Source organism: Heterodontus francisci, chromosome 5 (assembly GCF_036365525.1).
Source record: "Heterodontus francisci isolate sHetFra1 chromosome 5, sHetFra1.hap1, whole genome shotgun sequence".
NCBI lineage: Eukaryota > Metazoa > Chordata > Chondrichthyes > Heterodontiformes > Heterodontidae > Heterodontus > Heterodontus francisci.
Genome location: NC_090375.1, coordinates 47,374,263 through 47,401,083, shown reverse-complemented (window position 1 = coordinate 47,401,083; position 26,821 = coordinate 47,374,263). Strand labels below are relative to the sequence as shown.

Genomic DNA, 26,821 nt, shown 5'->3' with positions numbered 1-26,821 from the left:
GTGAAAGCATGACCAATATGGAGGATCAGAATTCAGGGCTGGGTACAGAATTGCTGAAACTCGCTCGACTAATTCTAAGATTCAATGAGGAAGATGTGGAAGAGTTTTTTTGTGTATTTTGAGAAACTGGCAAGGCAGCTAATATGGCCAGCTGAGACCTAGTCTCTTTTACTACAAAGCATGCTAACCATAAAAGCCCATGAGGTTTATTCCTTGTTGCTAGATGAGAGTTCATCAAATTATGAACTGACCAAAAATGCTATCCTCCGGGCACATGAATTAGTACCCGAAGCCTATCCCTAAAAATTTAGAACCCTCAAAGGCTTTTGATAAGGTCCCGCATGGGAGGTTGGTTAAGAAGGTAAAAGCCCATGGGATCCAGGGCAATTTGGATCCAAAATTGGCTTAGTGGCAGGAGGCAGAGGGTGATGGTCGAGGGTTGTTTTTGCGATTAGAAGCCTGTGACCAGTGGTGTTCCACAGGGATCGGCGCTGGGACCCTTGCTGTTTGTAGTGTACATTAATGATTTAGACATGAATATAGGAGGTATGATCAGTAAGTTCGCAGATGACTCGAAAATTGGTGGTGTCGTAAATAGTGAGGAGGAAAGCCTTAGATTACAAGATGATATAGATGGGCTGGTAAGATGGCAGAGCAGTGGCAAATGGAATTTAATCCTGAGAAGTGTGAGGTGATGCATTTTTGGAGGACTAACAAGGCAGGGGAATATACAATGGATGGTAGGACCCCAGGAAGTGCAGAGGGTCAGAGGGACCTTGGTGTACTTGTCCATAGATCACTGAAGGCAGCAGCACAGGTAGATAAGGTGGTTAGGAAGGCATATGGGATACTTTCCTGTATTAGCTGAGGCATAGAATATAAGAGCAGGGAGGTTATGATGGAGCTGTATAAAACACTAGTTCAGCCACAGCTGGAGTACTGCATACAGTTCTGGGCACCACACTATAGGAAGGACGTGATTGCACTGGAGAGGGTGCAGAGGAGGTTCACCAGGATGTTGCCTGGGCTGGAGCATTTCAGCTCTGAAGAGAGACTGAAAAGGCTAGGGCTGTTTTCCTTAGAGCAGAGAAGGCTGAGGTGGCACATGATTGAGGTATACAAAATTATGAGGGGCATTGATAGGTTAGATAGGAAGCTTTTTTCCTTAGCGGAGGGGTCAATAACCAGGGGGCATAGATTTAATCTAAGGGGCAGGAGATTTAGAGGGGATTTGAGGAAAAATGTTTCACTCAGAGGGTGGTTGGAATCTGGAACGCACTGCCTGAAGGGGTGGTAGAGGCAGGAATCCTCACAACATTTAAGAGGTATTTAAATGAGCACTTGAAACGCCATAGCATACAAGGCTACGGGCCAAGTGCTAGAAATGGGATTAGAATAGTTTGGTGCTTAATGGACGGCACAGACACGATGGGCGGAAGGGCCCGTTTCTGTGCTGTATAACTCTATGACTTTATGACTGTAAAAAGCAAGCTAATCAAACTTATCTGGAGTTTGAAAGAAGTAAAGCAGCTGGCTTTTGACCAGTAGCTGAGGGCTCTTAAAATCTTTCTTTTTTGGCCTCCTTATCTCGAGAGACAATGGGTAAATGCCTGGAGGTGGTCAGTGGTGTGTGGAGCAGCACCTGGAGTGGCTATAAAGGCTAATTCTAGAGTGACAGGCTCTTCCACAGGTGCTGCAGAAAAATTTGTTTGTCGGGGCTGTTACACAGTTGGCTCTCCCCTTGCGCTTCTGTCTTTTTTCCTGCCAACTGCTAGGTCTCTTCGACTCGCCACACTTTAGCCCCGCCTTTATGGCTGCCCGCCTCTTAAAATACAGCTCAGCTATGAGAACCTCAGGGAAGTAGTTCTGTTAGAAGAATTTAAAACGCTCTCCCACTCTCAATAAAGAAGCACGTAGAGGATCAGCGAGTTCAGAAAGGCCGGCAAGCGGCCGTTCTGGCCGATGAGTTTGCTTTAATTTATAAGTCGGTTTCCCAGGGAAGAACCTTTCCTAATCACCCCTACAAATCCGAAAAGGACAAAGGGTGGGAAGGTGATCGAAGCCCTGGCAGTCCTGGCAGAGAAAGGAAAGCAGGAGATACACGGAGCCCTCCTCCAGTCAGAAAGGAAAGTGCTGTGTGCAAGAGTGAGACCCGGAGACCTGTGTGCTTCCATTGTAATAAAGCAGGGCATTTAAAATCTGACTGCTGGAAACTAAAGGGAAAACCAGTCGGGTTAATCAAGGCACACCTGCTCAGTGAAGACAGGATCCCGATGGAAAGCACAGCAGAACAAGCTGTGGCTTTAACTGCAGTAAGAGTGCAACCCAGGAAGCTTTCGAAAGCCAGTGCAGGAAAATTTAACAGGATTTCTTAGCGTTATCAAGGTTTTGTGTTTGAAGGGAAAGTAACCCCATACCCCCCGAGTCGGGCCAGTAAGCCCATAGTAGTTCTCAGAGACACAGGGGCCACTAGATCCCTTTTACTGGGAAAGACCTGACCTTCCCCCCCAGAGAGTGCAGTGAACACCAAAATGGTGGTGAATGGTATTGGAGGACAGTGTATGCCTGTACCTAGCGTGTGACCTAGTTTTGGGACCGGTGACCTTAGGGATTGTCCCTAGTTTGCCTGTAGACGGGGTTGACCTGCTGCTAGATAATGATCTGGTGGGGGTGAAGGTGGTAGCCCGCCCAGTAGTAAAAGAAAGACCGCAAGAGGTCAGAGAGACAGGGCACTGGCAGAAGACCCTGCTGAATAGCTGAATGTGTAGTGGATCAAGTCATGATCAAACTAGCTCCCCCTGAGGAGGCTGCATTGGCACTGCAGGCAGGTGACCATGAGGTCTGCCTTTCCGAGACTTTCTTTGAAAAGTTAGGAGTCCCAGGGAATGAAGTAAATGGATTTTCCCTCGCTGAGGCTCAGCGAGCCGACCCAGTATTACAAGTGTTAGCACAGGCTGCCCTGTCCAAAGTGAGGCAGATGGAGTCCCTGATTGCTACTATTTAAAGAATGTGGTACTGATGAGGAAATGGAGCTCTCCTCACGGACATGAGAGCAAGGAGTGAGCAGTAGTTCACCAGTTAGTGGTGCCACAGAGGTACCGGCGACAAATATTAAGAAGGGTCCACGAGACTACAGTAGCAGTACATGCCGGTATACGAAAGACCAAAGCCCAGTTAAGACAGCAGTTTGACTCACCAAAATACCACAAAGATGTGGTGGAGTACTACAGGAGTTGCCACATGTGCCAGGTTGAAGGGAAACCCCAACCTACAGTGAAACCTGCACCTCTAAGTCCTGTACTGAAGTTAGGAGGTCCCTCCAGCAGAGGGCTGGTGAACTGTAATGGACCCCTGCCGAGAACAAAAGGGGAAAGGCAGACACAAGGTGGCAAAAGTTTAGGAAGAGAAGGGGAAAAAGTGACCAAGAGGGCAGGTTAAAGGATGTCCGGAGGAATTCAGTATGAAAACCCCTACTGGCCGGTCAGCCAACCCCGAAAATTTTGAAAAGATAGACTCCACGTCCTCCTACGTAAATGCAGACTCTAGAAGCACACCACCAGAGTTGATAACAGAATTTACAGGAACCTGCAGAGTCCAAGAGAGACCTCTCGGGGGCACAGAAACCGTGAGGGTGATGCCTCACCTAGTTGAAGTGCCACAGGAGCGTGCAGTCAAGTCTCCACAACTACCTATTAGTATTGATGTCCCAGAGAATAAAGGGGAGATTAACAAAGAATCCTTCCCCACAGTCAGAGAAAAAGGGAACCACCCACCCCCTGAAGTCAAAAGCCTTTGCATGACTCAGCAAAGCACTGAAAGAGAGTTCAGGATAGACCCACCCACTACTAACTCTCCTGATAAAAAATTACCTCAGCAGGCACCAAGACCCTGGGCAGTCATGGCAATGGGCAAACTGAAGAAAAGCTTTCCTAAAGAAACACATGGTTACTGTGATGCCAAAAAGGGGAAATTAAAACAGCACTGGCACCCAGAAAAGACAATTTTAATAAGCTTTAAGATTTATGAATGAATGGATATGAATGAGAGAAATGCATGGTTTTTCTTTCTGTATCTTATATTTCTCTCAAACCTTGTAATGAATTGCACTTTTTTTTCAAATCGCTTTTCATTCCCCTGGGTGTGGAGGTGTCATGCAGGCCCCCACCTGCCAAGAATGAGGCACATTAATTTTGCCACATGGACATTAAACTTCAAATTGTTGCTGGGAAGAAAAGAGGGCCTACCGCAAGGAACTGTCAAGTCCCTTGCGGGAAAAACATTTTTTGCATACTAGCAGACAGCGTTGGACCAAAGGAACCAGTCCCTGCTCCCAATACACAGAAGACGTGGTCAGGCCAGTTTGGTCACATGACTAACTGACTATTGCAGAGTTTTGAACTGAGAGTTTTAAATTGGCCACAGAGAATTTGAAGACAGAAAACTCCTGGATTGAGATCATCTCTCTCCTGTCTGCTCTCATCTCTTTCTCACCAGCTTTGGAATTCATTGAAGACACATGAACCCCAAGAGAGAAAAGTCTCCTACAGTGAACAAGGTTTAAGAAGAATACCGGGCCCCACGAAAAGCAAGATCAACCTACAGAAGGACTCTGCAGTGAGCTCGAAGCACAGAAACAAGAAACTCTTCATACATTGCCTCAAACCTCTCCACTTTATTTTTTATTCTGCTCTTTTCTGTCTCTATTTGCATGTGCATATCGCGCATGCATGCTAGCGTGGGGCGCGGCACATATCCATAGGCATTAACCAAATTAAAGTTTAGTTTAAGTTTTAATAAATTTCACTTTTCTTCTTTAAACCTAAGAAAACCTGTTTGTGCTCATTTCTTTGCCTTATAATTGGAAAGCGGTGATCAAGGATTCGCCAAGGGGGAGCTCAAAACACAGTGTGTTTAAAACTAAATCCTGTTACAGTAAGACCTCTTTCTCACCTGGTTCTAACATTGCAGAATGGTACATAATTGGAAAATTAATTTCAATACAATTAAGTGTGAGGTGGTGCATTTTGGTGGAGAGAACAAGGAGGTCATGCGGTCCTGGGAAAATAGAAGTCTAACTGGTGTAGAGGCTCAAAACGATCTAAGGGGTACAGATACACAAATCACCGTAAGTAGTAACACAGGCTAATAAGTCCATAAAAAAGCAAACAAAACAGCTGGGCTCATTTCTAGAGGGATAGAATTGAAATGCAGAGAAATTACATAAACTTGCTTAGAACTTATGGGGATCCGTCCCGCATTTTATGGGTCTCCAGGCTCTAATCGTTTCGAGGCAGGACTTCTACCCGCTTGAGGGAGGAAGTCCCGCCTCATTGAGCTGCCGGCCAATCAGCGGGCGGCAGATCTTAGTCCCAGCAGCCCAAGAGCGGTGGCCACTGCTGGGATTGCAGCCCAGCTGAGGACATGGAACTTGGGTTGCCTCGCCAGGGGTAATCAGTCGGGTCCCGGCGAGGCAAGGGTGGTCGTTTGGTGGGGGGGGGGGGGGGGGGGTGGGGCGGGAACGGGGGCCCACCAGGCGGCCTTTCCCAGCTCCAGGATGCCCGCTTGCCACGCGTAAAATATACGTGGAGGCGGGCGAAGGCCCTTAAGTGGCCTTTAATTGCCAACTCAAGGGCCTTGATTGGCCTGGGGTGGGCAGGCTGTTTATCGCCCATCCCGCCCTACATACAATGGGGCGGAGGCAGGAGCAGGTTGGGAAGGCCTCCCGGAGCCTCCCACTCCATTTTACCCCAATTCCCCGCCACCAGCCAGCTCGTTGGGATGGCATAAAATTCCGGCCATGGTCTATATATTATTAAAAAAATAGAGATACTGGACAAGGTGTAATAAAACATTTATGATGATAGGCTGGCGTTTTTTTTTCTAGAAAGGTGACCCGATACAGGTCTTTAAAATTATGAAAATATTTGATAGGTTCGACATAAAGAAGATACTTCCAATTGTGGGAGATACCAAAAGCAGGGACCATAAATATAAGTTAGTCACTAATAAATCCTCGTTCCTTTCCTATCCTGAGTGGCGTGAAACAGGGCTGTGTTCTCGCACCTACACTGTTTGGGATCTTCTTCTCCCTGCTGCTCTCACATGCGTTCAAGTCTTCAGAAGAAGGAATTTTCCTCCACACAAGATCAGATGGCAGGTTGTTCAACCTTGCCTGTCTAAGAGTGAAGACCAAAGTACGGAAAGTCCTCATCAGGGAACTCCTCTTTGCTGACGATGCTGCATTAACATCTCACACTGAAGAGTGTTTGCAGAGACTCATCGACAGGATTGCAGCTGCCTGCAACGAATTTGGCCTGATCATCAGCCTCAAGAAAACGAACATCATGGGACAGGACGTCAGAAATGCTCCATCCATCAATATTGGCGACCACGCTCTGGAAGTGGTTCAAGAGTTCACCTACCTAGGCTCAACTATCACCAGTAACCTGTCTCTCGATGCAGAAATTAACAAGCGCATGGGAATGGCTTCCACTGCTATGTCCAGACTGGCCAAGAGAGTGTGGGAAAATGACGCACTGTCATGGAACACAAAAGTCCGAGTGTATCAAGCCTGTGTCCTCAGTACCTTGCTCTACGGCAGCAAGGCCTGGACAACGTATGTCAGCCAAGAGCGACGTCTCAATTCATTCCATCGTCGCTGCCTCAGGAGACTCCTTGGCATCAGAAGGCAGGACCGTATCTCCAACAAAGAAGTCCTCGAGGCGGCCAACATCCCCAGCTTATACACCCTACTGAGCCAGTGGCGCTTGAGATGGCTTGGCCATGTGAGCCGCATGGAAGATGGCAGGATCCCCAAGGACATATTGTACAGCGAGCTCGTCACTGGTATCAGACCCACCGGCCGTCCATGTCTCCACTTTGAAGACGTCTGCAAACGTGACATGAAGTCCTGTGACATTGATCACAAGTCGTGGGAGTCAGTTGCCAGTGATCGCCAGAGCTGGTGGGCAGCCATAAAGGTGGGGTAAAGTGTGGCGAGTCGAAGAGACTTAGCTGTTGGCAGGAAAAAAGACAGAGGCACAAGGGGAGAGCCAACTGTGTAACAGCCCCGACAACCAATTTTATCTGCAGCACCTGTGGAAGAGCCTGTCGCTCTAGAATTGGCCTTTATGGCCACTCCAGGCACTGCATCACAAACCACTGACCACCTCCAGGCGCTTACTCATCATCTCTCGAGACAAGGAGGCCAAAGAAGAAAGAAAGAAGAAGGAGAATAAATCCAATAAGGAATTCAGGAGAAACGTCTATACCCAGAGAGTGGTTGGAGTGTGTAACTCACTCCCACAAGTAGCTGACGTGAATAGCAAAGATGCATTTAAGGGGAAGCTTGATAAAAATATTAGGGAGAAAGAAATAGAAGGATATGTTGATAGGGTTAGATGTGGGGTGGGAGAAGTTTCATGGGGAGCATAAACACAGGCATGGACCAGTTAGGTTGAATGGCCTGTTTCTGTGTTCTATACAATTCTATACAATAAACATACCAACCAGTCCAGTAAATTTGCTGGAGCTATATTCAAAGTTAAATGGATTGAACAAGATAAACACAGAAAATCTATTGCCTCAGGTGGGGGCTAATGTTCTACTTGTGTTCCTTATGTTCGTAAAGTATACTCACTGGCTTCATTCCTTGGTCTATTAAAGAATAACTAATAGAGGTTGATTCCTATTATTAGTCAACACTCCACTATCATTGTATAACACAACTACAGGATGATAGAAAGTGAATTAGACATACCTTAGGAATTGCGCTGCGAAAAATACCATGTGGATGAGGGACAAGGATATCCATACTTTGCAGCAACAGAGATGTTGGAGAACACATTTTCAGTTTCAAGGTCACATGCATATGGCTCAAGTAGTAGGGGTAAAAAGTGCTGAACCCATTATTAAGTCATCAAAACGAGCACATAGAGTGCCAGCCTAGCAGTGTCAACGACCTGTGTCTAATCTGCCCCAGTGTTTTGTTCTGTTGTTCTAGATGCTCACTGAAAACAGACATTAAACTTTTTAAACATATAAATTAAGGGCCTAACACCTGTTGAAGGACCCCAACAAGAAATTAGTGGCAGTGAGTGGGGTAGTCGTAAAGATTCTTCCATAACCTGCATGGGTGCCAAATTCAGGTAGGTTTAAAACAAAATCCCTCATCCCTGGACATTGATGGCACAACATGGATGTCTTAGCTGCAGGAGCTGTCTATGGAGGCACAATCATCACTGGTAGCTCCCGCCAAGTATGCTGATGAAGCCCAATCTCCATCGATCCTCCAGCCTCTCAGTTTGTTGTAGGTTACAGTATCCAAAACAAAGGGTTTTTGGCTGGTGAACAACATTATGTCTGAGCTCTCAAGGCAACTTGGAAGTGCCCTCATTGACCCAAAGAGAGACAGGCAGCAACAAGTTCTCCTATATGACATTACTCACCATCAGCAGTGTGCAACAGTTTATGACTCTTGAGGCTGCCTTTCGATTTGAACTTCTTTCCACACAAGTCACAGAGGTGTGTTTTTTCAGTGCTGTGACGATTCATGTGGGCTCTCAGGTTGCTTTTGCTGCGTGTGGCATACTCACAAACTGAACACTTGAATGGTTTCACTCCTGGAAATGAAAAAAAAACTGTGAGCAGCATTTAATGCAGATGCCACATAAACAAAAACATAGAACTCTAAAATTTTCACTATTTATTGATCTGTACATTATATTACTCATAAAAAGTATGTTTTCTGCAACAAAATCACAATTTTTCCTCCTATTTCAATGGACAAAAGAATTTGTTCATGGAAAGCAGCCATTGCTGACAAGACTAACATTTATCATCCATCCCTTAATTGCTGTTGAGGTGGTGGTGGTGAGCTGCCTTCTCAACTTTCTAAACTGCTGCAGTCCAAGCGGTGTAGGTACACCCAGTGGTGTTAGGGAACGGAGTTCCAGGATTTTCACACAGTGACAGTGAAGGAACGGTGATATATTTCAAAGTCAGGATGGCGCGCAGCTTGAAGGAGAACTTGCAGGTGGTGCTGTTCCCATGAGTCTGCTGCCCTTGTTTTTCTAGGTGGTAGAGGTCGGGGGTTTGGAAGATGCTATTGAAAAAGCCTTGGCAGGTTCCTGCAGTGCATCTTGTAGATCATACACACAACTGCCACTGTGCGCCAGTGGTGGATGGAGTGAGTGTTTAAGGTGGTAAATGGGGTGCCAATCAAGCAGGCTGCTTTGTCCTAGATGACGGAACAAGTTTTGTGGAGTCATGAGACAAGTTACTCATCACAGAATTCCCTGTTCTGTAGCCACAATATTTATATGGCTAGTCCAGTTAAGGCTCTGGTCAATGGTAATCCCCCAGGATGTTGATGGTGGGGAACTCAGCGATGGTAATGCCGCTGAATGTCAAGAGGAGATGATTAGATTCTCTCTTGCTGGAGATGCTCATTGCTTGGAAGATGTTACTTGCCACTTATCAGCCCAAGTTGTCCAGTTCTTGCTGCACACGGACACAGACTGCTTCATTACCTGAGGTGTTACAAATAGGATTGAACACTGTGCAAACTTAGGCAAACATTCCCACTTATGACCTTAAAACGGAGATGCAAAGGAATTTCTTCTCTCAGAGGGTGGTGAATCTCTGGAATTCTCTGCCTCAGAGAGTTGTGGAGGCTAGGTCACTAAATGTACTTAAGGAGGAGGTAGATAGATTTTTGAAGTCTCGGGGAGTTGAGGGTTAGGGTAGCAGGCCCAAAAGAGGAGTTGAGACCTGGGACAGATCAGCCATGATATTACTGAATGGCGGGGCAGGCTTGAGGGGCTGAATGGCCTACTCCTGCTCCTATTTCTTATGTTCTTATGATGGACAGAAAGTTATTGATGAAGCAGCTAAGGATGGTTGGGCCTAGGACAATGCTCTGAGGAACTTCTGCAGTGATTTAATTTGATTTTTCAGGGCTGATTTGATTGGCCTCCAAAAACTGCAAACGTCTTCATTTGTGCTCGGTATGACTCCAGCTAGTGGAGAGTTTTCCCCGACTCCCATTAACTTCAATTTTACTAGGGCTCCTTGATGCAACACTCAGTCAAATTCTGGCTTGATGTCAAGGCCAGTCACTCTCACTTCACCTCTGAAATTCAGCTCTTCTGTCCATGTTTAGACTAAGGCAATAATGAGGTGTGGAACAATAATGAGGCCTCGTCCGCTAATGTCCTTTAGGGAAGGAAATCTGCCATCCTTATCTGGTTTGATCTATATCTGATTCCAGACCACAGCAATGTGGTTGACTCTTAACTGTCCTCTGAAATGGCATAACAAGCCATTCAGTTGTATCAAACCACTATGGAAAAGTCAACTACGAATAAAACAGGACAAACCAGCATTGACCTAGGCATTGGCTACAACAAAGGCACACCCTGCCCAGTCAACCATGCAAGGTCCTCCTCACTAACATCGAGGGACTTAAGCCAAAATTGGGGCAACTATCCCATAGACTAGTCAAGCAACAGCCCAATAGAGTCATACTCAGAATCATACCTTACAGCCAATGTATCAGACTCCTCCATCACCATCCCTAGCTATGTCCTTTCCGACTGGCAAGAATGACCGACCAGAGGTCACAGCAGAGTGGTAGACAGTCAGGATGGAGTGACCTTGGGAGTCCTTAACATTGACTCCAGACCCCATTAAGTATCATAGAACCAAAGAATGGTTACGGCACTGGAGGTGGCCATTTGGCCCATCATGTCAATGCCAGCTCTCTGAGAAAGCAACTCAGCTAGTCCCATTCCCCTGCCTTTTCCCTGTAGCCCTGCAAGTCCTTTCTCTTCAGATAATTAAAGTCTCATGGCATCAGCTCAAAAATGGGCAAGGAAATCTCTTGCTAGGTACCACCTACCACCCACCTTCAACTGATGAATCAGTACTCCTCCACATTGAATACCACTTGGAAGAGACACTGAAGGTAGCAATGGCACAGAATATACTCTGTGTGGGGGGACTTCGATGTCCAACACCAAGAGTAATTTGGTAGCACCACTACTGACCAAGCTAGCTGAGTCCTGAAGGACATATCTGCACTTTGGGCCAGCAGCAGAACTGTACCGCACCACAATCTATAACCTTATGGTCTGCTTATCTCTCATTCTACCATTACCATCAAATCAACGGACCAACCTTGGTTCAATGAGGAGTGCAGAAGAGTATACTAGGAGCATATCTAAAAATGAGGTACCAACCTAGTGAAGCCACAGGACTACAAACACACTAACCAGCAGAAGCAGCCTGCTACAAACGGAGCTAAGAAATCCCAAACCAAGAGATCAGATCAAAGCTCTGCAGTCCTGCCACATCCAGTCATGAACTAAAACAACTAACGGGAGGTGGAGCTCCAGGAACATCCCCATCTTGAATAATAGAGGAGCTCCGCACATCAAAGGAAAAGATAAGGCTAAAGTGTTTGCAACCACCTTCAGCCAGAAGTGCCAAGTGGATCATCCATTTCGCCTCCTCCTAGAAGATGCCAGTCTTCAGCCAATTCAATTCACTCCATGTGATATCAAATAACAGATGAGTGCATTGGACACAGCAAAGGCTATGGGCCCTGATAACATCCCATCTGTAGTGGTAACGACTTATACTCCAGAACTAGCTGCACCCCTAGAAAAGGTAATCCCGTACAGCTACAACACTGGCATCCACCTGATAATGTGACAGAAAGTGATGGAAGATGTTGACAGTGCTATCAAGTGGCACATAGCAATAATCTATTCACCAATGCTCCAGGCTTAACCTTATATTGATTCAGATCTTTTTTTAAAAGGGGTTAATAAAAGAAAGGCTTGCATTTACATGGCAGCTATCCCAACCTTAGCATGCCCCAGAATCACAGAATTGTTACAGCACAGGAGGCCATTTGGCCCATCGTATCTGCGTTGGCTTTCCAAAACAGCAGTTTCCCTAATGCCACTCCCCTGCCTTCTCCCCACAGCCCTGCACATTCTTCCTTTTCAGATAACAATCCAAAGCACATTACAGCCAATGAAGTACTTTGATTTGTCGTCATGCAACAGCCAATTTTTACACAGCAAGGTCCCACAAAAAGCAATCTGTTTTTTCAGTGATGTTGATCATGAGGCAAATATTGGGCAGGACAATCAGGGAGAACTCACCTGCTCTTCTTCAAAATAGTGCCATGGGATCTTTTGCATCCACCTGGGAGGGCAGCACCTCCAACAGTGTAGCACCCCCTCAGTATTGATTATGTGCTCATTTCTGGAGCAGAACTTGAACCCACAACCTTCTGACTCAGGGGCAGGAGTTCTGCTGAGCCATGACTAACACCTTACAATAGACACAGCATTACGTGGTTTTACTAGCTGTTTAGTCGAGATATTCACTACTCCAATTGTGAGGGAGGTATGAGTGGAGTGGAAACTCTTCCGATCCTTACGCTCATTTTAATCATATTAATTTGTACAACAGTCTTCTAGTATAAGTTAAATAATTTGGAAGTGAAACTCTGTAGTCTATTGAGCATTATTTTCACCTTCACTGCATGGGTGGTAAGCTGGCAGAGTGGATTGTCCACCCATTAAAGAACTCACTCAGTTATTGATAACACGATATCGGGCAGGTTCTACAACAGGTGGGCGATCCATTCTGCCAGCGATGGTGAAAATTACCCTCTGTAGAATTTAAATCTGGAGCACTGATAAATACCAAGCAAAATTAATAAATATGACAGATCTTATGTTTGCAGCAAAGTAAAAGCAGCTCTAAGGAACTTCCCAATCCATGTCTTCCCTTTGATAAAGTAATTTTTAAACCACTTTTCTCTCACACATGTTCCCCACAATGCACACAATTCCCAGGCCATGAGGAAAAACAGAACACTTTTTGCTTTCCTATGCTTTACAAATCCTTGTCTCCCCACCGCGCACAAAGGTCAGAAAAAATACATGAGCTGGCTAACCTCCACCTGGCCATTCTCCATTTTTGATAGCGTGACTAAGATCCAAGATTCATTGAAGGTACCAACAAGCAACCTATTGCTTGTTGCACCACTGCATGTCCACCTGTAACGTCCACTATCTTTGGCAGGGTGGTTTTAAGGATGCAGATTTGATTGCAACAGGCTGCAAAGGCAACTCATTCATCATCCCTATTGTCTCTATGGTGATCTGCAAGATTACATTGAGCCAAAATCTCAATTTCCATCTGTTCATCCTGGACACCTCAAATACATGACTTTTTAGCTCACGCAACTCAGTGGGCCTATCTCAAATTGCTAGCCAGCTGCTTTATCAGTCATGTGGTTAGCATAGATCCATCAAATCTGAAAATCAGATTGCTAATGACAGCAAAAAGTGAAAATTTCAGGATAACTTTAATCATTTGTATGCTGTAACTTAAAAGTTTAAGTTATGAGAATTAAAAATATTTAAGTATTTCAAAATTTAAGCTGAAATTTTAATTAATTTGAAAGCTCAGAATAGTCAGAGCCTGAACCCCTGGGAAAGCCTTTGACTCAATTTATGACCAAGCTGATGTTCTGAACACCACAAAACCTCTCCATCATCTACAAGGATCAAGTCACGAGTGTATTAGAATACTCATCATTAGCCTGTATGAGTCTAGCTGCAACAACACTCAAAAAGCTTGCAACCAGAGCACAGCATTGATAAATGTCCTAGGCACTGGACTCAACATCCACATCCTCAACTACTGGGGCACTGTCCTGCAATATGCACTATCTACAGAATATACTGCAATAACTCAGCAAGGTAAATTCAACAGCACCTCCCAGCCCTCCAAACTGTACCAATGGAAAAGAGCAGCAGGATCTTGGGATCACCAACACCTCCAAGTCACACAATATCCTGAATTAGAGATATACCACCATTCTTTCAATGTTGTTGGACAAAATCCTGGAATTCCTGACCTAACATCACTGTGGGAGACCTATCATCAAAAGGCCTATACTGGCTCAAGGTCAAGGCCCACCATCATCTTTACAGGGCACTAGGAATGGGTAGTTAAAAAAAAAAAAATTGAGCTTTGCCCATATCCCAAGAACAAATAATAATTTGTAAAAAGCCAGAAGTTTAAAATAGGGGCCTGATTAACTTGTTCTGTCGCAATGGCATTTTGTGAGGTTGCTATATTTTAATAGTTATCAAATGCCCCTCTACAGCTTCAACGTCTAGCCCCCGACAGGGGTGGTCAGTCAGAACTTGTGGAAATGCATACCAACAGCACACAGTGTCTTGGGAGAAAGAAAGAATAAACAAATTGAGAAATAAGCTCCAAATGTGCTAGTGCATTCATACCTTCATGTGCCCAGATATGACGCTGCAGATCAGTACCATTCTTCCGGAAATAGCAGTCACAATAAGGACATTTCACTGCTCGCTTTCCAATCAACCCTTTTAGTTGTACTCGCTTCCCGAGAATCTCTGAGATAGTGCTCATAGGGACCTCTGAAAATGGATGTTAAGAGGATTTAAATGAGATCAACTTTATGGCCTGCTGGGCAACAGGAATGGCCTTCAAATTAAAATGTTGTACAACGAAGGGCACATGTATACAAAATGGGGAGATTCATTTAATGTAAAATTACTGAAAATTTATGGTGAGTGCCTGCTCTCAGTCAGGAAGGGTTTCAGATGGGAGGTAGCAGAAGAGTCTAAATTGACAGAGAGAATGATCAAGTAGAGAATTTTAAAAAACCTAAACAAAAAACTTGGAGAGTGTTAGCAACTTAGATTTAAAATGAAACTGTACCAGATCAATCCACTTTGTTGCATATAAATGTATCTTTAAGGTAAAGGCTATTAGATTTTCAATTAAAATACTATGCAGACCATCAAATTCTTGAATTGTAGCTAACCTTGTAACACTAGGGCCTAGAAATTCAGGTGCAGGGAACGAGGGTATAATCTCTGCACCTAAATGCCTGAGGCAACCTCAATATTGGCGGTTGGGGGTGGGGTGGGGTGGGGCAGGAATTGCTGGCAGAGCAGAGGGGAGATTGGTGGCCAGGTTGGGGTGGGGGAGAGAGGAGGAACCAAAATTGGTGGCCAGGCTACGGCAAGCAGTGGCTGGGCTGGGGTGATAGTGGCTTGGCCAAGGCAACTGGTGGCTGGCAGGGCGGGGGAGGAGTGAGGATGAGTGACCCACGTTCTTCTCCATGCTCCATATTCACAAGTATGGGGTCCTTCTTGCCGATTAGACCCATATTGTGCCGTATGAGTAGTGAGTGAAATGCTTGGGAATTTGAAAACAGAAAATGCAGGATAGTAATTTGAGCAAATTATTTCGACCATTGAATGTTCTTGATGTGTCTTCCTGATTCCAGCACCACCACCTTACCCAATATGGTGGGCAGTGCACTTCCAGTCAGAAATGTGAAATGTTGCCTCCCTGCCACATTAGATACTTAGGAGGTCATTTAGCATCTGAAAAATGGGCACTGCGTGTTTGAATTTCTAGGTCTAGTTGTCTAATGGCCCTTTTTACACAAAGAATCCTTCATGGCCTCTTTGGAAGGAATGGAGTCAGGTGATAAGGAGCTAACAATTAGACAGAAGGCCTTGATTTGCTGGAGGTCGTAACAATCTGATTGAAGAGTGACATTTACAGTACAATAATTGTCTCTATGAACTCAATGAGGTGGAAAAACAATGAGCGCTGCACGTCAGGTGAGGACAGAATCGAACACTGCTCTGACACCCTGGTATGACATGATGGATGTCTGTGGCTTAATTTCCTCTATGCACTGAAGGAATTTAAAGCATTAATTCTATATCGGCTATTTTTTTGTGCCCTGGTTCATGAATGTGCATGAAGCTCCTTTTTATTTTAAACAGGTCAACAGGTGAGTTGAAATTGCACAGGTGAGAATTTAATGCAAATACAATAGCCAGTGTGCCAAAAGTATTAAGGGAATTAAAATTAATAAATTAAGTGTCATTGGCTCACTGATTCAAGATAACTAGCAAAGTTACTGAAGGGTGTCCCCCAGCTAGCATCCATGCACCATCAAGGAGCCATTATATTCACGTGAGGAGATAACCAAGAAAATTTGACTAAATTTTAAAAAGTAAGGTGACAAAAAGGTTAGCCAGCAGTGCAATGAAATAAATTAAATTGCAAATGCCTCTTTCCTCACACCCAGATTTGAGCCCAAGTGGCCATGCTTATTTCACTTATTGCCCTAATTTTTAATGGAGGGGAGAACACTCTCATCCCACGTTGCAGCAAGATTCCTAGCCAGATTTCAGAGATAGACAAATTGCTCATCATCCACAGTCCACAAACAAGCGCTTGGTTCATAGTGTGACTAACACAGGGATTGCAACAGTGTTTCAACCACTTATGAGCCCCCTGTTTGACCAGCTCGGAGATATGTTAGTCTATCATTCCAGAGTGAGGCACAAACTTAATTCTCAGCCTACACACAATGCATTCTTTTTCACTTGGGAGTTTCTTCACTGATAAAGTGAGAATTGAATTCATTTCACCTTCTCCTTTGCCAGAGAACTGTCACAAGATTTGGATTTTTAAAAAATTTTTGTCAATATTTTGCTACTGCTAAATTACTTTGCTTATTTATTGAGGGAATATATTTTACAATAAAAGGCTGGTGGTTTCTAAAAGTAAAAAGATGCTACTGATCATTTTATTTGAAGTAGGCCTCCATTATGCTGTATCATTCTATGGTTCATCAGCAGAAAGTGAGGTTGAGTACTCATTTAGTATACCCACCATTCCTTTATCTTTCATGACTTTCTCCAAAACTTTTCCCATTTTCTATACTCTTGAAGGGAAGATGTTAACAAACACGTACATTGTGAATTTAAAATGAAAAGACAGCAATTTGCAGAAATCGTTGGAGAAGCTTCGAAAAGTTTTGAGCAGGCCTCCATTTGGCAAAAACAAGTGTTAAGGACCAAAGGAGGCAAATTCCACAGGACTGAAAAATTAAACTAAGCAGTCAAAGACTGCTGAGGTAGATACAATTGTTAAAAGGACGGCCACACTGGAGATACACAAGGCCTTGACAGGATCTGCACAAAGGGAAACCTACACATTCCATCGTCTGGAAAAACAGGCAATGGCACCTGATTTAACCTCTCGGGAAGTTGACAGCAGCATAGTGGTATTGTTGCTGGACTAGTAATCCAGAGGTTCAGACTAATGCTCTGGAGACATGAGTTCAAATCCCACTACGACAGCTGAGGGAATTTAAATTCAATTGATTAATAAATCTGGAATAAAATGCTAGTCTCAATAATAATGACCACGAAACTACCGGATTGTTGTAATGGTTCACAAATGTCCTTCAGGAGAGGAAATCTGCCGTCCTTACCCAGTCTGGCGTACTCCAGACCCGTAGCAATGTGGTTGCCTCTTAACTGCCCTCTGAAGTGGCCTAGTAAGCCACTCAGTTTCAAGGGCAATTAGGTATGGGCAATAACTGCTCGCCTTGCCAGGGATGCTCACATCCCAAGAACAAATTAAATATAAACATCCATCACTAATGCTTAGCAATAGTAGGTGACTGGACAAAATGGGGCTTCCATTAACTTTTACTCAGGCCTCAAATAGCAAGAAACATATAAAAATGGGACAGTGTAGCAGCTCAGGCACTGAAGTTGATAGCAGCCTAACAAAGCTCCACCTAGAGCAGGACGTCCCACCAGGAGAATAGGCAAGTGTCACATCAGAGGTGGTCACTCTGCTGCCTTCACAATGATTCCTTGGGGTTAAATATCATATGTACTGTTTGATGCTGTCTTTTTGCTTGTGTACTCTATTATAATTCTGTATGCAATGTTAAGTACTGTAATTTACTTTGGCTGGCTACTGTTCAGGTTCGTGAGTCACTGGAACATCTGTATCGCCACACTTTCTTGAAAGATATAGTTTGAAGGTGCTAGCAACCCTCTGGTACCCCAAGTAACCATTCTTCATGAGTGACCCAAACTATTTGAATTTATAGCCAAACTTGATTTTTCCTCACAATGTCCACACTTATGCATTGCCAAGACAGAGATGAGGAGGAATTTCCTCACTCAGAGGGTGGTGAATCTGTGGAATTCTCTACCCCAGAGGGCTGTGGAAACTCAATCATTGAGCATATTCAAGACAGAAATCGATAGATTTCTGGAGACTACTGACATCAAGGAATATGGAGATAGTGTGGGAAAGTTGAGGTGGATGATCAGCCATGATCTAATTGAATGGCAGAGCAGGCTTGACGGGCTGCATGATCAACTCCTATTCCTATGTTCCTAGGTTATTAGATGATAATCAAGCGTAGAAAACTTGAATTATTTTCCCGCCGTTAGCCTAGGGCACTGAAGATAAATGTGGCACCTCAACTACTGCATCAGATGAGATCAGTTAACTCATGACAAAAGCAAATTTCCTCTTTAAATAACAGATTATTGCTTATGGGCCTTACCAATGAAATTAATGAACTATGATAGTGCCCCTGTGAAGAATTTGGCAATTGCAAATGAACAATGGATCTTTGAACTTAACAAGTGTCACTTCAACTTTCAATCTTGGATATATATGCATTCAATTCAAAATGCAAGACTTTTCTCGAGTGATTAACCTGACCTTGAACGTTCAAAATAACAGACAAAACAGTTCAGTTCAGAGGCTAACTTTATCCATCACTTAAATAACAAGACTTAGTGGTGATGCAAATGTGATAACTTACCTGGATGGTATGTGGTGATGTGAGACTTGATCAGACGATCATCAGAAAAGGATTTTTCACAGGCAGGGCAAGTATAAGTCTTCTTCTCCTGAATGGAAGCATTGCAAAACAAGAAAGCAGAAAATTCTCAGCACAATTATTATTTTCTTCCGTGTGCACATATACACATATATCCATCCATATAAATTAAAGTATTATGTCTACTGTGGCCATTTTAAATTCAGTTAATTAAATAAATCTGGAATTTAAAAAAACTTGGATCAGCATGGTGACCATGAAACCTGCAGATTGGAATGCACTACCGTGACGACCAGTGGCTACAGCAGCTTGGCAACAGGCCCCAGTGCCAAAAACAACTCACAGGGTCACTTCGCAGCTTCACATGCGGCACTTGTGGCAGAACCTGCCTCTCAAGGATTGGCTTTCACAGCCATTAGTAAAGGTGCGCCAAGAAAGACATCCCACTTAAATGGATTATTTGCCGCATGACCATCATCTTTTGTAGATGGAAGGATGCTGACAACAAAGACCATGAAAATACTGAATTGTCGTAAAAACCCACTTGCTTCACTAACTTCCTTTAGGGAAGGAAATGTGCCATCTTTGCCTGGTCTGGCCTATCTGTGACCCCAATCTCACAGCAATGTTAACTCTTAACTGCCCTCTGAAATGACCTAGCAAGCCATTCAGTTATATACGGATGGGCAATAAGTGCTGGCCTTGCCACTGACACCTATATTCCGTTAATGAATAAAAGAAACAGCTTTTGCTGGAGGCTAAACTTGATTTGTAAGTTTGTTAATCACTCTCCATTTCCAACATGGAGGCCTTTCACAATGTTTTTATGATTTCCTGCTGATCTGTTTCATGTATGTCAACCCCTTGACTTAGATATCTCTCATATGATTATTCTGTGGCAAGGCACAAACCATCCTGCCTTAGAAATATGTCACCATTCCTTCTCTGTCACTGGGTCACAATGCTGGAACTCCCCACCTGACAGCATTGTGTGAGCACCTTCATCACACCAATTGCAGCAGTTTAAGGAGAAGGTCCACCCCCACTTTCTAAAGGGCAACTAGGGATTGGCAATAAATGCCAGTCAGCCTTGCCAGCAATGCCCACATCCTGAGAATAATAAAAACATCACGTGAAATGTGGGATGTGGAGGGTGAATAACAATGTTACAGATCAAATCTAGCCTCCAATACAAGATTTTTTAATTCATTCACAGGATATGAATGTCGCTGTCAAGGCCAGCATTTATAGCCCATCCCTATATAACTGAGTGGCTTGCTAAGACATTTCAGAGGGCAGTTAAGAGTCATATACATTGCTATGGGGCTGGAGTCACATATAGGTCAGATGAGGAAACGACAGTAGATTTCCTCCTCTGAATGAAGTTAGTGAAACATTTGGATTTTTAATGACAATTCAGTAGTTTCACAGCCGCCATTGCTGATATGAGCTTTGTTAAATTCCAGATTTATTTAATTAACTGAATTGGAACTCGTCTTAAGAACATTAGTCGAGGCCTCTGGATTACAAGTCCAGTAACATAGCTATGATCCGACCAAATCCCCACAATAGAAACTACAAGCCCTCCATTTATCTGTCATTAATACCGCTGTGTTGCCTCTAACACTTTATGAAAATCTGTCAGCATCTAATTGGCCCCGAATTGAATTTCTTTCTTATTTGTTCAGGGGATGTGGAAGTCACTGGCTAGGCCAGCATTTACTGCTCATCCTAATTGGCTGCCTTCTTAAACCGCTGCAGCCCTTGGGGTGTAGGTACACCAACAGTGCTGTTAGGAAGAGAGTCCCAGGATTTTGACCCAGCAACAGTAAAGGAACGGCGATATAGTTCCAAGTCAGGATGGTGTGTGGCTTGGAGGGGAACTTGCAGGTGGTGATGTTCCCATGCCCTTCTAGGTGGTAGAGGTCACAGGTTTGGCAGGTGCTGTCAAAGGAGCCTTGGTGAGTTGCAGCAGTGCATCTTGTAGATGGTACACACTGTTGCCACTGTGCGTCATTGGTAAAGGGAGTGAATATTGAAGGTGGTGGATGAGGTGCCAACCAAGTGTGCTGCTTTGTCCTGGAAGGTGTTGTTGAAGCTGCACCCATCCAGACAAGTGGAGACAATTCCATCACACTCCCGACTTGTGCCTTGCAGATGGTGGACAGGCATTGAGGAGACAGGAGGTGAGTTACACAACGCAGAATTCCCAGGCTCCGACCTGCTCTTGTACCATCGTATTTATGTGGCTGGTCCAGTTCAGTTTCTGGTCAATGGCAACCCCCAGGATGTTGATATTTATTTATTTTTATTTAGAGATACAGCACTGAAACAGGCCCTTCGGCCCACCGAGTCTGTGCCAACCAACAACCACCCATTTATACTAACCCTACAGTAATCCCATATTCCCCACCACCTACCTATACTAGGGGCAATTTACAATGGCCAATTTACCTATCACCTGCAAGTCTTTGGCTGTGGGAGGAAACCGGAGCACCCGGCGAAAACCCATGCGGTCACAGGGAGAACTTGCAAACTCCGCACAGGCAGTAGTCAGAATCGAACCCAGGTCCCTGGAGCTGTGAGGCTGCGGTGCTAACCACTGCACCACTAGGATTCAGCGATGGTAATGCCATTGAACATCAAGGGGAAATGGTTAGATTCTCTCTTGTTTAAGATGGTCATTGTTTGGCACTTGTGTGGCGCGAATGTTACTTGCAACTTATTAGCTCAAACCTGGATGTTTTCCAGGTCTTGCTGCAACTGGACACGGGCTGCTTCATTATCTGAGGAGTCACGAATGATGCTGAACATTGTACAATTATCAATGAATATCCCTACTTTTGTCCTTATAATGGCGGGAAGGTAATTGATGAAGCAGCTGAAGATGGTTGAGCCTAGGACACTCCTCTGAGGAACTCCTGCAGTGATTCCTGGGGCTGAGATGATTGACCTCCATCAACCACAACCATCTTCCTTTGTGATAGTTATGACTCCAACCAGCAGAGGGTTCCCCCCACCCACGATTCCCACTAACTCCAGTTTTGCTAGGGCTCCTTGATGCCATACTCGGTCAAATGCTGCCTTGATGTCAAGGGCAGTCACTCTCACCTCACCTCTGGAGTTCACCTCTTTTGTCCATGTTTGGACTAAGGCTGTAATGAGGTTAGGAGCGGAGTGGCCGTGGCAGAACCCAAACTGACTGTCAGTGAGCAGGTTATTGCTGAACAAGTTAATTGAATAGTTAGTAACACAATGAATCATTGACTAACTAATGATTATATAGAAAATAATGAACATCAGGCTGTAATTTAATGACAGATTGTATGATATTCATCCACCACTTAAACCTTATTCTGTAACTGATGATGCCACCTAAATAAATTGAGGCCCCCATTGTTCCTAACCATTAATAGTCATGTGATGTTTGAAATGTAATTTCATGCAGATGACACAAAAATTGGAAGCATTGCGAACTGTGAGCAGGATAGTGATAAACTTTAAGAGGAGACAGACAGGATGGTAGAATGGGTGGATAAGTGGCAGATGAAATTTAATGCAGAGAAGTGTAAGGTGATTCATTTTGGTAGGAAAAATGAGGAGAGGCAATACAAAATAAAGGGTACAATTCTTAAGGGGGTGCAGGAGCAGAAGGACCTGAGAGTACATGTGCACACATCAATGAAGGTGGCAGGGCAGGATGAGAACGAGGTCAATAAAGCATACAGGATCCTGGGCTTTATAAACTAGAGTACAAAATCAAAGAAGTTATGATAAACCTGTATATACACTGGTTGGGCCTCAACTGGAGAATTGTGCCCAGTTCTGGGTGCCACACTTCAGGAAGGATGTGAAGGCATTACAGAGAATGCAAAAACAATTCATGAGAATGGTTCCAGGAATGAAGAACTTCAGTTATGTGGATAGACTGGAGAAGCTGGGGCTGTTCTCCTCGAAGAGAAGATTAAGAGCAGATTTGATAGAGATGTTCAAAATCATTAGGGGTTTGGGCAGAGTAGATAGGGAGAAACTTCCCATTGGCGGAAGAAATCAGAGAACAGTGATTTAAGATGATTGGAAAAAAAATGGCGACACGAGGAAAACCTTTTTTTAAACGCAGTGAGTGGTTAGGATCTGGAATGCACTGCCTGAGTGTGGTGGAAGCAGATTCAAATTGAGGACTTAAAAAGAGAATTAGATAATCATATGCAGAGAAAAATTTGTAGGGCTGCAGGGAAAAGGCAGAGGAGTGGGACTAGCTAAGTTGCTCTTGCAGAGAGCTGCCATGGAATCAATGGCCTGAACTGCCTCCGTCTTAGCTGTAACCATTCTATGAATCTAATTAGATAGCTTCAGATGAAGAAGTCTCTTTGTCTGAATGTATTCATCCTTTCTGAATAACAACTCCGTTATAATCTCATTTAGTGTCAACATCCACTTTCACAAGCAGAGGTTACCTTGGCCTCTCCATAGGTAGAAGGGACCACAGCATCTTTGCTTAGCCAAGCCCCACTGCAGAACACTGCACAGAAAGGCAGGATTTCACCACATTTCACCATAATGTGCCCTGTTGGGAGCAAAGACACCCTGCCGTGGTTAAATTTCTCTCAATAATGTTCACGGAGGGACTCCGATTTAAGCATTCTTGTTACATACGATTGCTTATGGTTTTTTCTAGTCTTAGACTGGGAGTTAAAGATTTGACCTTATACAACTGCATTTCCTAAGCTCCCTCCTCTCCAACTGCTTTTTCTTTGAGGGATATTTATTTGAGTTCCAGGAGGATTCTGGGAATCATTCAGCAAAGGATCAATTGAGCTTCCGAGGAAGTGTGGTAATGACAGCTTCTGACTGAAATTTTACTATCTGTAGCAACAGATTCACCAAATGCTCATGGAATACATTTGGATGTGATTTAATTATTTTCAAGATCAAGAAGGGAATTGGCTACTTATTCAGTCAAACTATGCACTAAGGTGGAGTTCATGTTAAAAATATGGAAGGTCAGAGTAAGACGGGGAGTCAGGTAAAATGTTTTCGCCCAAGAGAATAGAGTTGTGAACTAAATTACCAGGGAGGTCCACTGGGGGTGCATATAAAGTTACAACTGCAACTGGAAGCTCAGTTTTTTGATATAATCTTAGAATGAAAAGAAAGGACTTTCATGCGTATTGTGTCTTTCACTAAGTCAAGGCATCCCAAAGCACTTTACAGTGGAGTACTGGTACTGTTGCAATGTAGGAAATGCAACACCGGAAGGTCCTGCGAATAGAAATGAGATGACTGACCAGCTGGGGCTTGATTTTTAGGCTCTGCCACGGCAAGGTTTGGAGGTGGCCGGGCGCTAAAAATAGTGTCACCAGCCTGCGTGCCAGTTCCCTGGCTCCATCCTGCCCTGAGCCATTTTCACAGAGGCAGGATTGGCAGCGGGGGGCAGCAGGGCTACCCGCCCTAATGCGACAGGTAACCCACGCAACTTAAGGCCAATTAAAGGAGGCCAACTGGGACTTTTCCATCGGCCTCCAGGTTCTGGTAGGTGGCGGGGGGGTGGCGGGGGAGTTCATCTGCTTGGACACTGTCCAGGGGACCAGCGCTGCAGGCAGGGCGAGAGGCCCTCCCTGCAATACTGGGTGCTGCAGCAGCTGCAGGCCGCCCTGTAAAAGGGCTCCCCCCAGAGGTGGCCTGGCTGCAAAATCTGTTTTTTAATTTAAACTTTAAAAAAGTTGGAGAGAGCGTGCCTACATTTTGATACTTCATTTCCCTTACTTACCTTCCATTTCAACCTGCTGCTCCTTTCAAGCTGGAAGGCCTCCAATTGTCCCTCCAACTTTGAGAACCCGACCACCATCCTTAATTGGACAGCAAGCACGCCCACTGGCATTAACCTGCTGCCCCAGGAAAAATCACGACGAGTGACTGATTCCCACAAAATGCTGGTTTCTGACCCACATTTCAGCCAAATGGGAGGGTTCAGAAGCCCGCAGGAAATCCTGACCCTGATCCTGGACATGAAACTTGCATCCTAATATTCCCTGTCCAACCATTCAGTGGACGAAGGTAGTGCTCCAGCTGTGCTATTCTCTTGTTCATCTTACCACTGCATGTCCTAATGTAAAAAGTTCTGGACAAAAATGATTCTGCAATTGTCATGACAAAGCAAAGTGCAATTTCTGAAAGCAGAAGGAACACAAGAATTAGGAGCAGGAATAGGCCATTTTTCCCCTCAAGCCTGCTCTGCCATTTAATAAGATCATGGCTGATCTGATTGTGGCCTTAACTCCAGTTTCCTGTCTGCCCCCCCCATAACACTTGACTCCCTTGTCGATCAAAAATCTATCTAACTCAGCCTTGAATATATTCAATGACCCTGCCTCCACTGCTCTCTGGGGAAGGGAATTGCACAAAGTAATGATCCTCAAAGAAAAAAATTCTCATTTCAGTCTTAAATGGGAATCCCCTAATTTTTACATCGTGTTCCCTAGTGCTATACACTCCACAAGGGGAACCATCCTCTCAACTTCCACTCTGTCAAGTCCCCTCAGGATCCTATATGTTTCAATAAGATCATCTCTCAGTCTTCTAAACTCCAATGGGTGTAGGCCCAACTTGCTCAACCTTTCCATTTAAAATAACTCCTTCACTCCAGGAATCAATCGAGTGAACCTTCTCTGAACTGCTTCTAATGCAATTATATCCTTTCCTAAGAAGACCAAAACTGTATACAATACTTCAGATGCGATCTAAGGTCCAGTAAAGCTGTAGCAACACCTCCCTACTTTTGTACTCGCTTCCAATTGTGATAAATGCCAACATTCCACTTACCTTCCTAATCACTTGCTGTACCTGCATACTAACTTTTTGATATTCATGTATCAGGACATACGAATACATGCTCTGCTTCAGTGCCAGAATGAAACGAATCTCTTACACTCTATGTTTATCTTTCACCCACTTTCCAAGGTTAGGGATTAAACTCTGATTCAGTTGTGCCATTTGGAACACGATAATCAGCTGCCGTCTCAGTTGTTAACACTGGCGCTGAATCCAGCAGCAAGATTCTTTGTATTGCCTTCCCTCTATATATCTAATGGCAGCTGGATTTCACATAAACACATTTGTAAACACCAGCACCTCACTTGCTCTCGAGGCAAACACATAGATCAGTTCTAGGTGTTCGGGGAGAATGGGACTCTAAAGCTCTGCTGCTGTATTAGGCTTGTTTGTAAAAATAATATTTTTCTGCATATGAGTGTCGCTATCCTTCCTGCATTTAATGCCCATCCAGAGATGTAATTTTATGTTGGGGTGAAGGCCATGCCCACCAGCCAAAAAAGTCAGGGGAGAGCCCACCTCCACCAGGCCTGGAAGCCATGCAGCACTTTTACATGGCCCAGACCCTTAACTGGCCTTGGGCAGGACTTCAGCACCTCAGAGGTCTCCAAGAGCTGCTGGCCAATCAGCGGCCAGCAGTTCTTCAGTCCCAGCAGCGCCACTGGGAACGGTGGTCACTGCTGGGACTGCACTCAGCGATAGGGGCAGAAATGGAGGAGGCCCCAGAATACAAATAAGTGTGGGGCCTCACCAGGGACAATTGGCTGGGCCCAAGTGTGGTGGAGGAGCAGGGTGGATCGAGGGGGTGGGTGGGAGGAGGTGCTCCAGCAGGAGCAGCTTGTGCCGTGGGGTTGGGGGGGGAAAAAGAGAGGCCTCCATGGGGCACAGGGTGCCCAATCAGGAGGACCCGCCGCCCCCCACTCCCTGCAGGAAGGCTGCCAGGTTTTACTGGGCAGCCTCCTGAGGTGCTGAGGCGATTGTTTGCTGCGGGTAATATACCTGCGATGGTGGAAGGATGCCCTTATGTACCAATTAATTGGCCAATTAAGGGCCTTAATTGGCCTGGGGCAGGCTGGCCATTTGTCACCTCCCCCCCGCTGCTCATAAAATTGCAACGGGGGCGGGAAGGTGCTGGGAACGGCACCACCTCTGTCTCCTGACAGAATACAAGTTAAAGAACAAGGCCCCGATAAAAGCAGCTTGTGGGTGTATGATGAGGATGTTTACACCTTGTTC

At 44.7% G+C, this 26,821-nt stretch overlaps 1 protein-coding gene across 8 annotated transcripts in view; it reads right to left on the bottom strand.

The window, feature by feature from the left end:
• The window catches only part of LOC137369819 (zinc finger protein ZFAT-like), a 359,810-nt gene that overhangs the window by 103,587 nt on the left and 229,402 nt on the right, over positions 1-26,821 (bottom strand). For all 8 annotated transcript variants that reach the window (XM_068031379.1, XM_068031381.1, XM_068031380.1 and 5 more), the window contains 3 exons: positions 18,737-18,824; positions 14,334-14,483; positions 8,448-8,621 (listed from right to left, as the gene is read on the bottom strand). In XM_068031379.1, the coding sequence (XP_067887480.1) occupies positions 8,448-8,621; positions 14,334-14,483; positions 18,737-18,824 (412 nt within the window). The remainder of the gene's footprint in view (positions 1-8,447; positions 8,622-14,333; positions 14,484-18,736; positions 18,825-26,821) is intronic.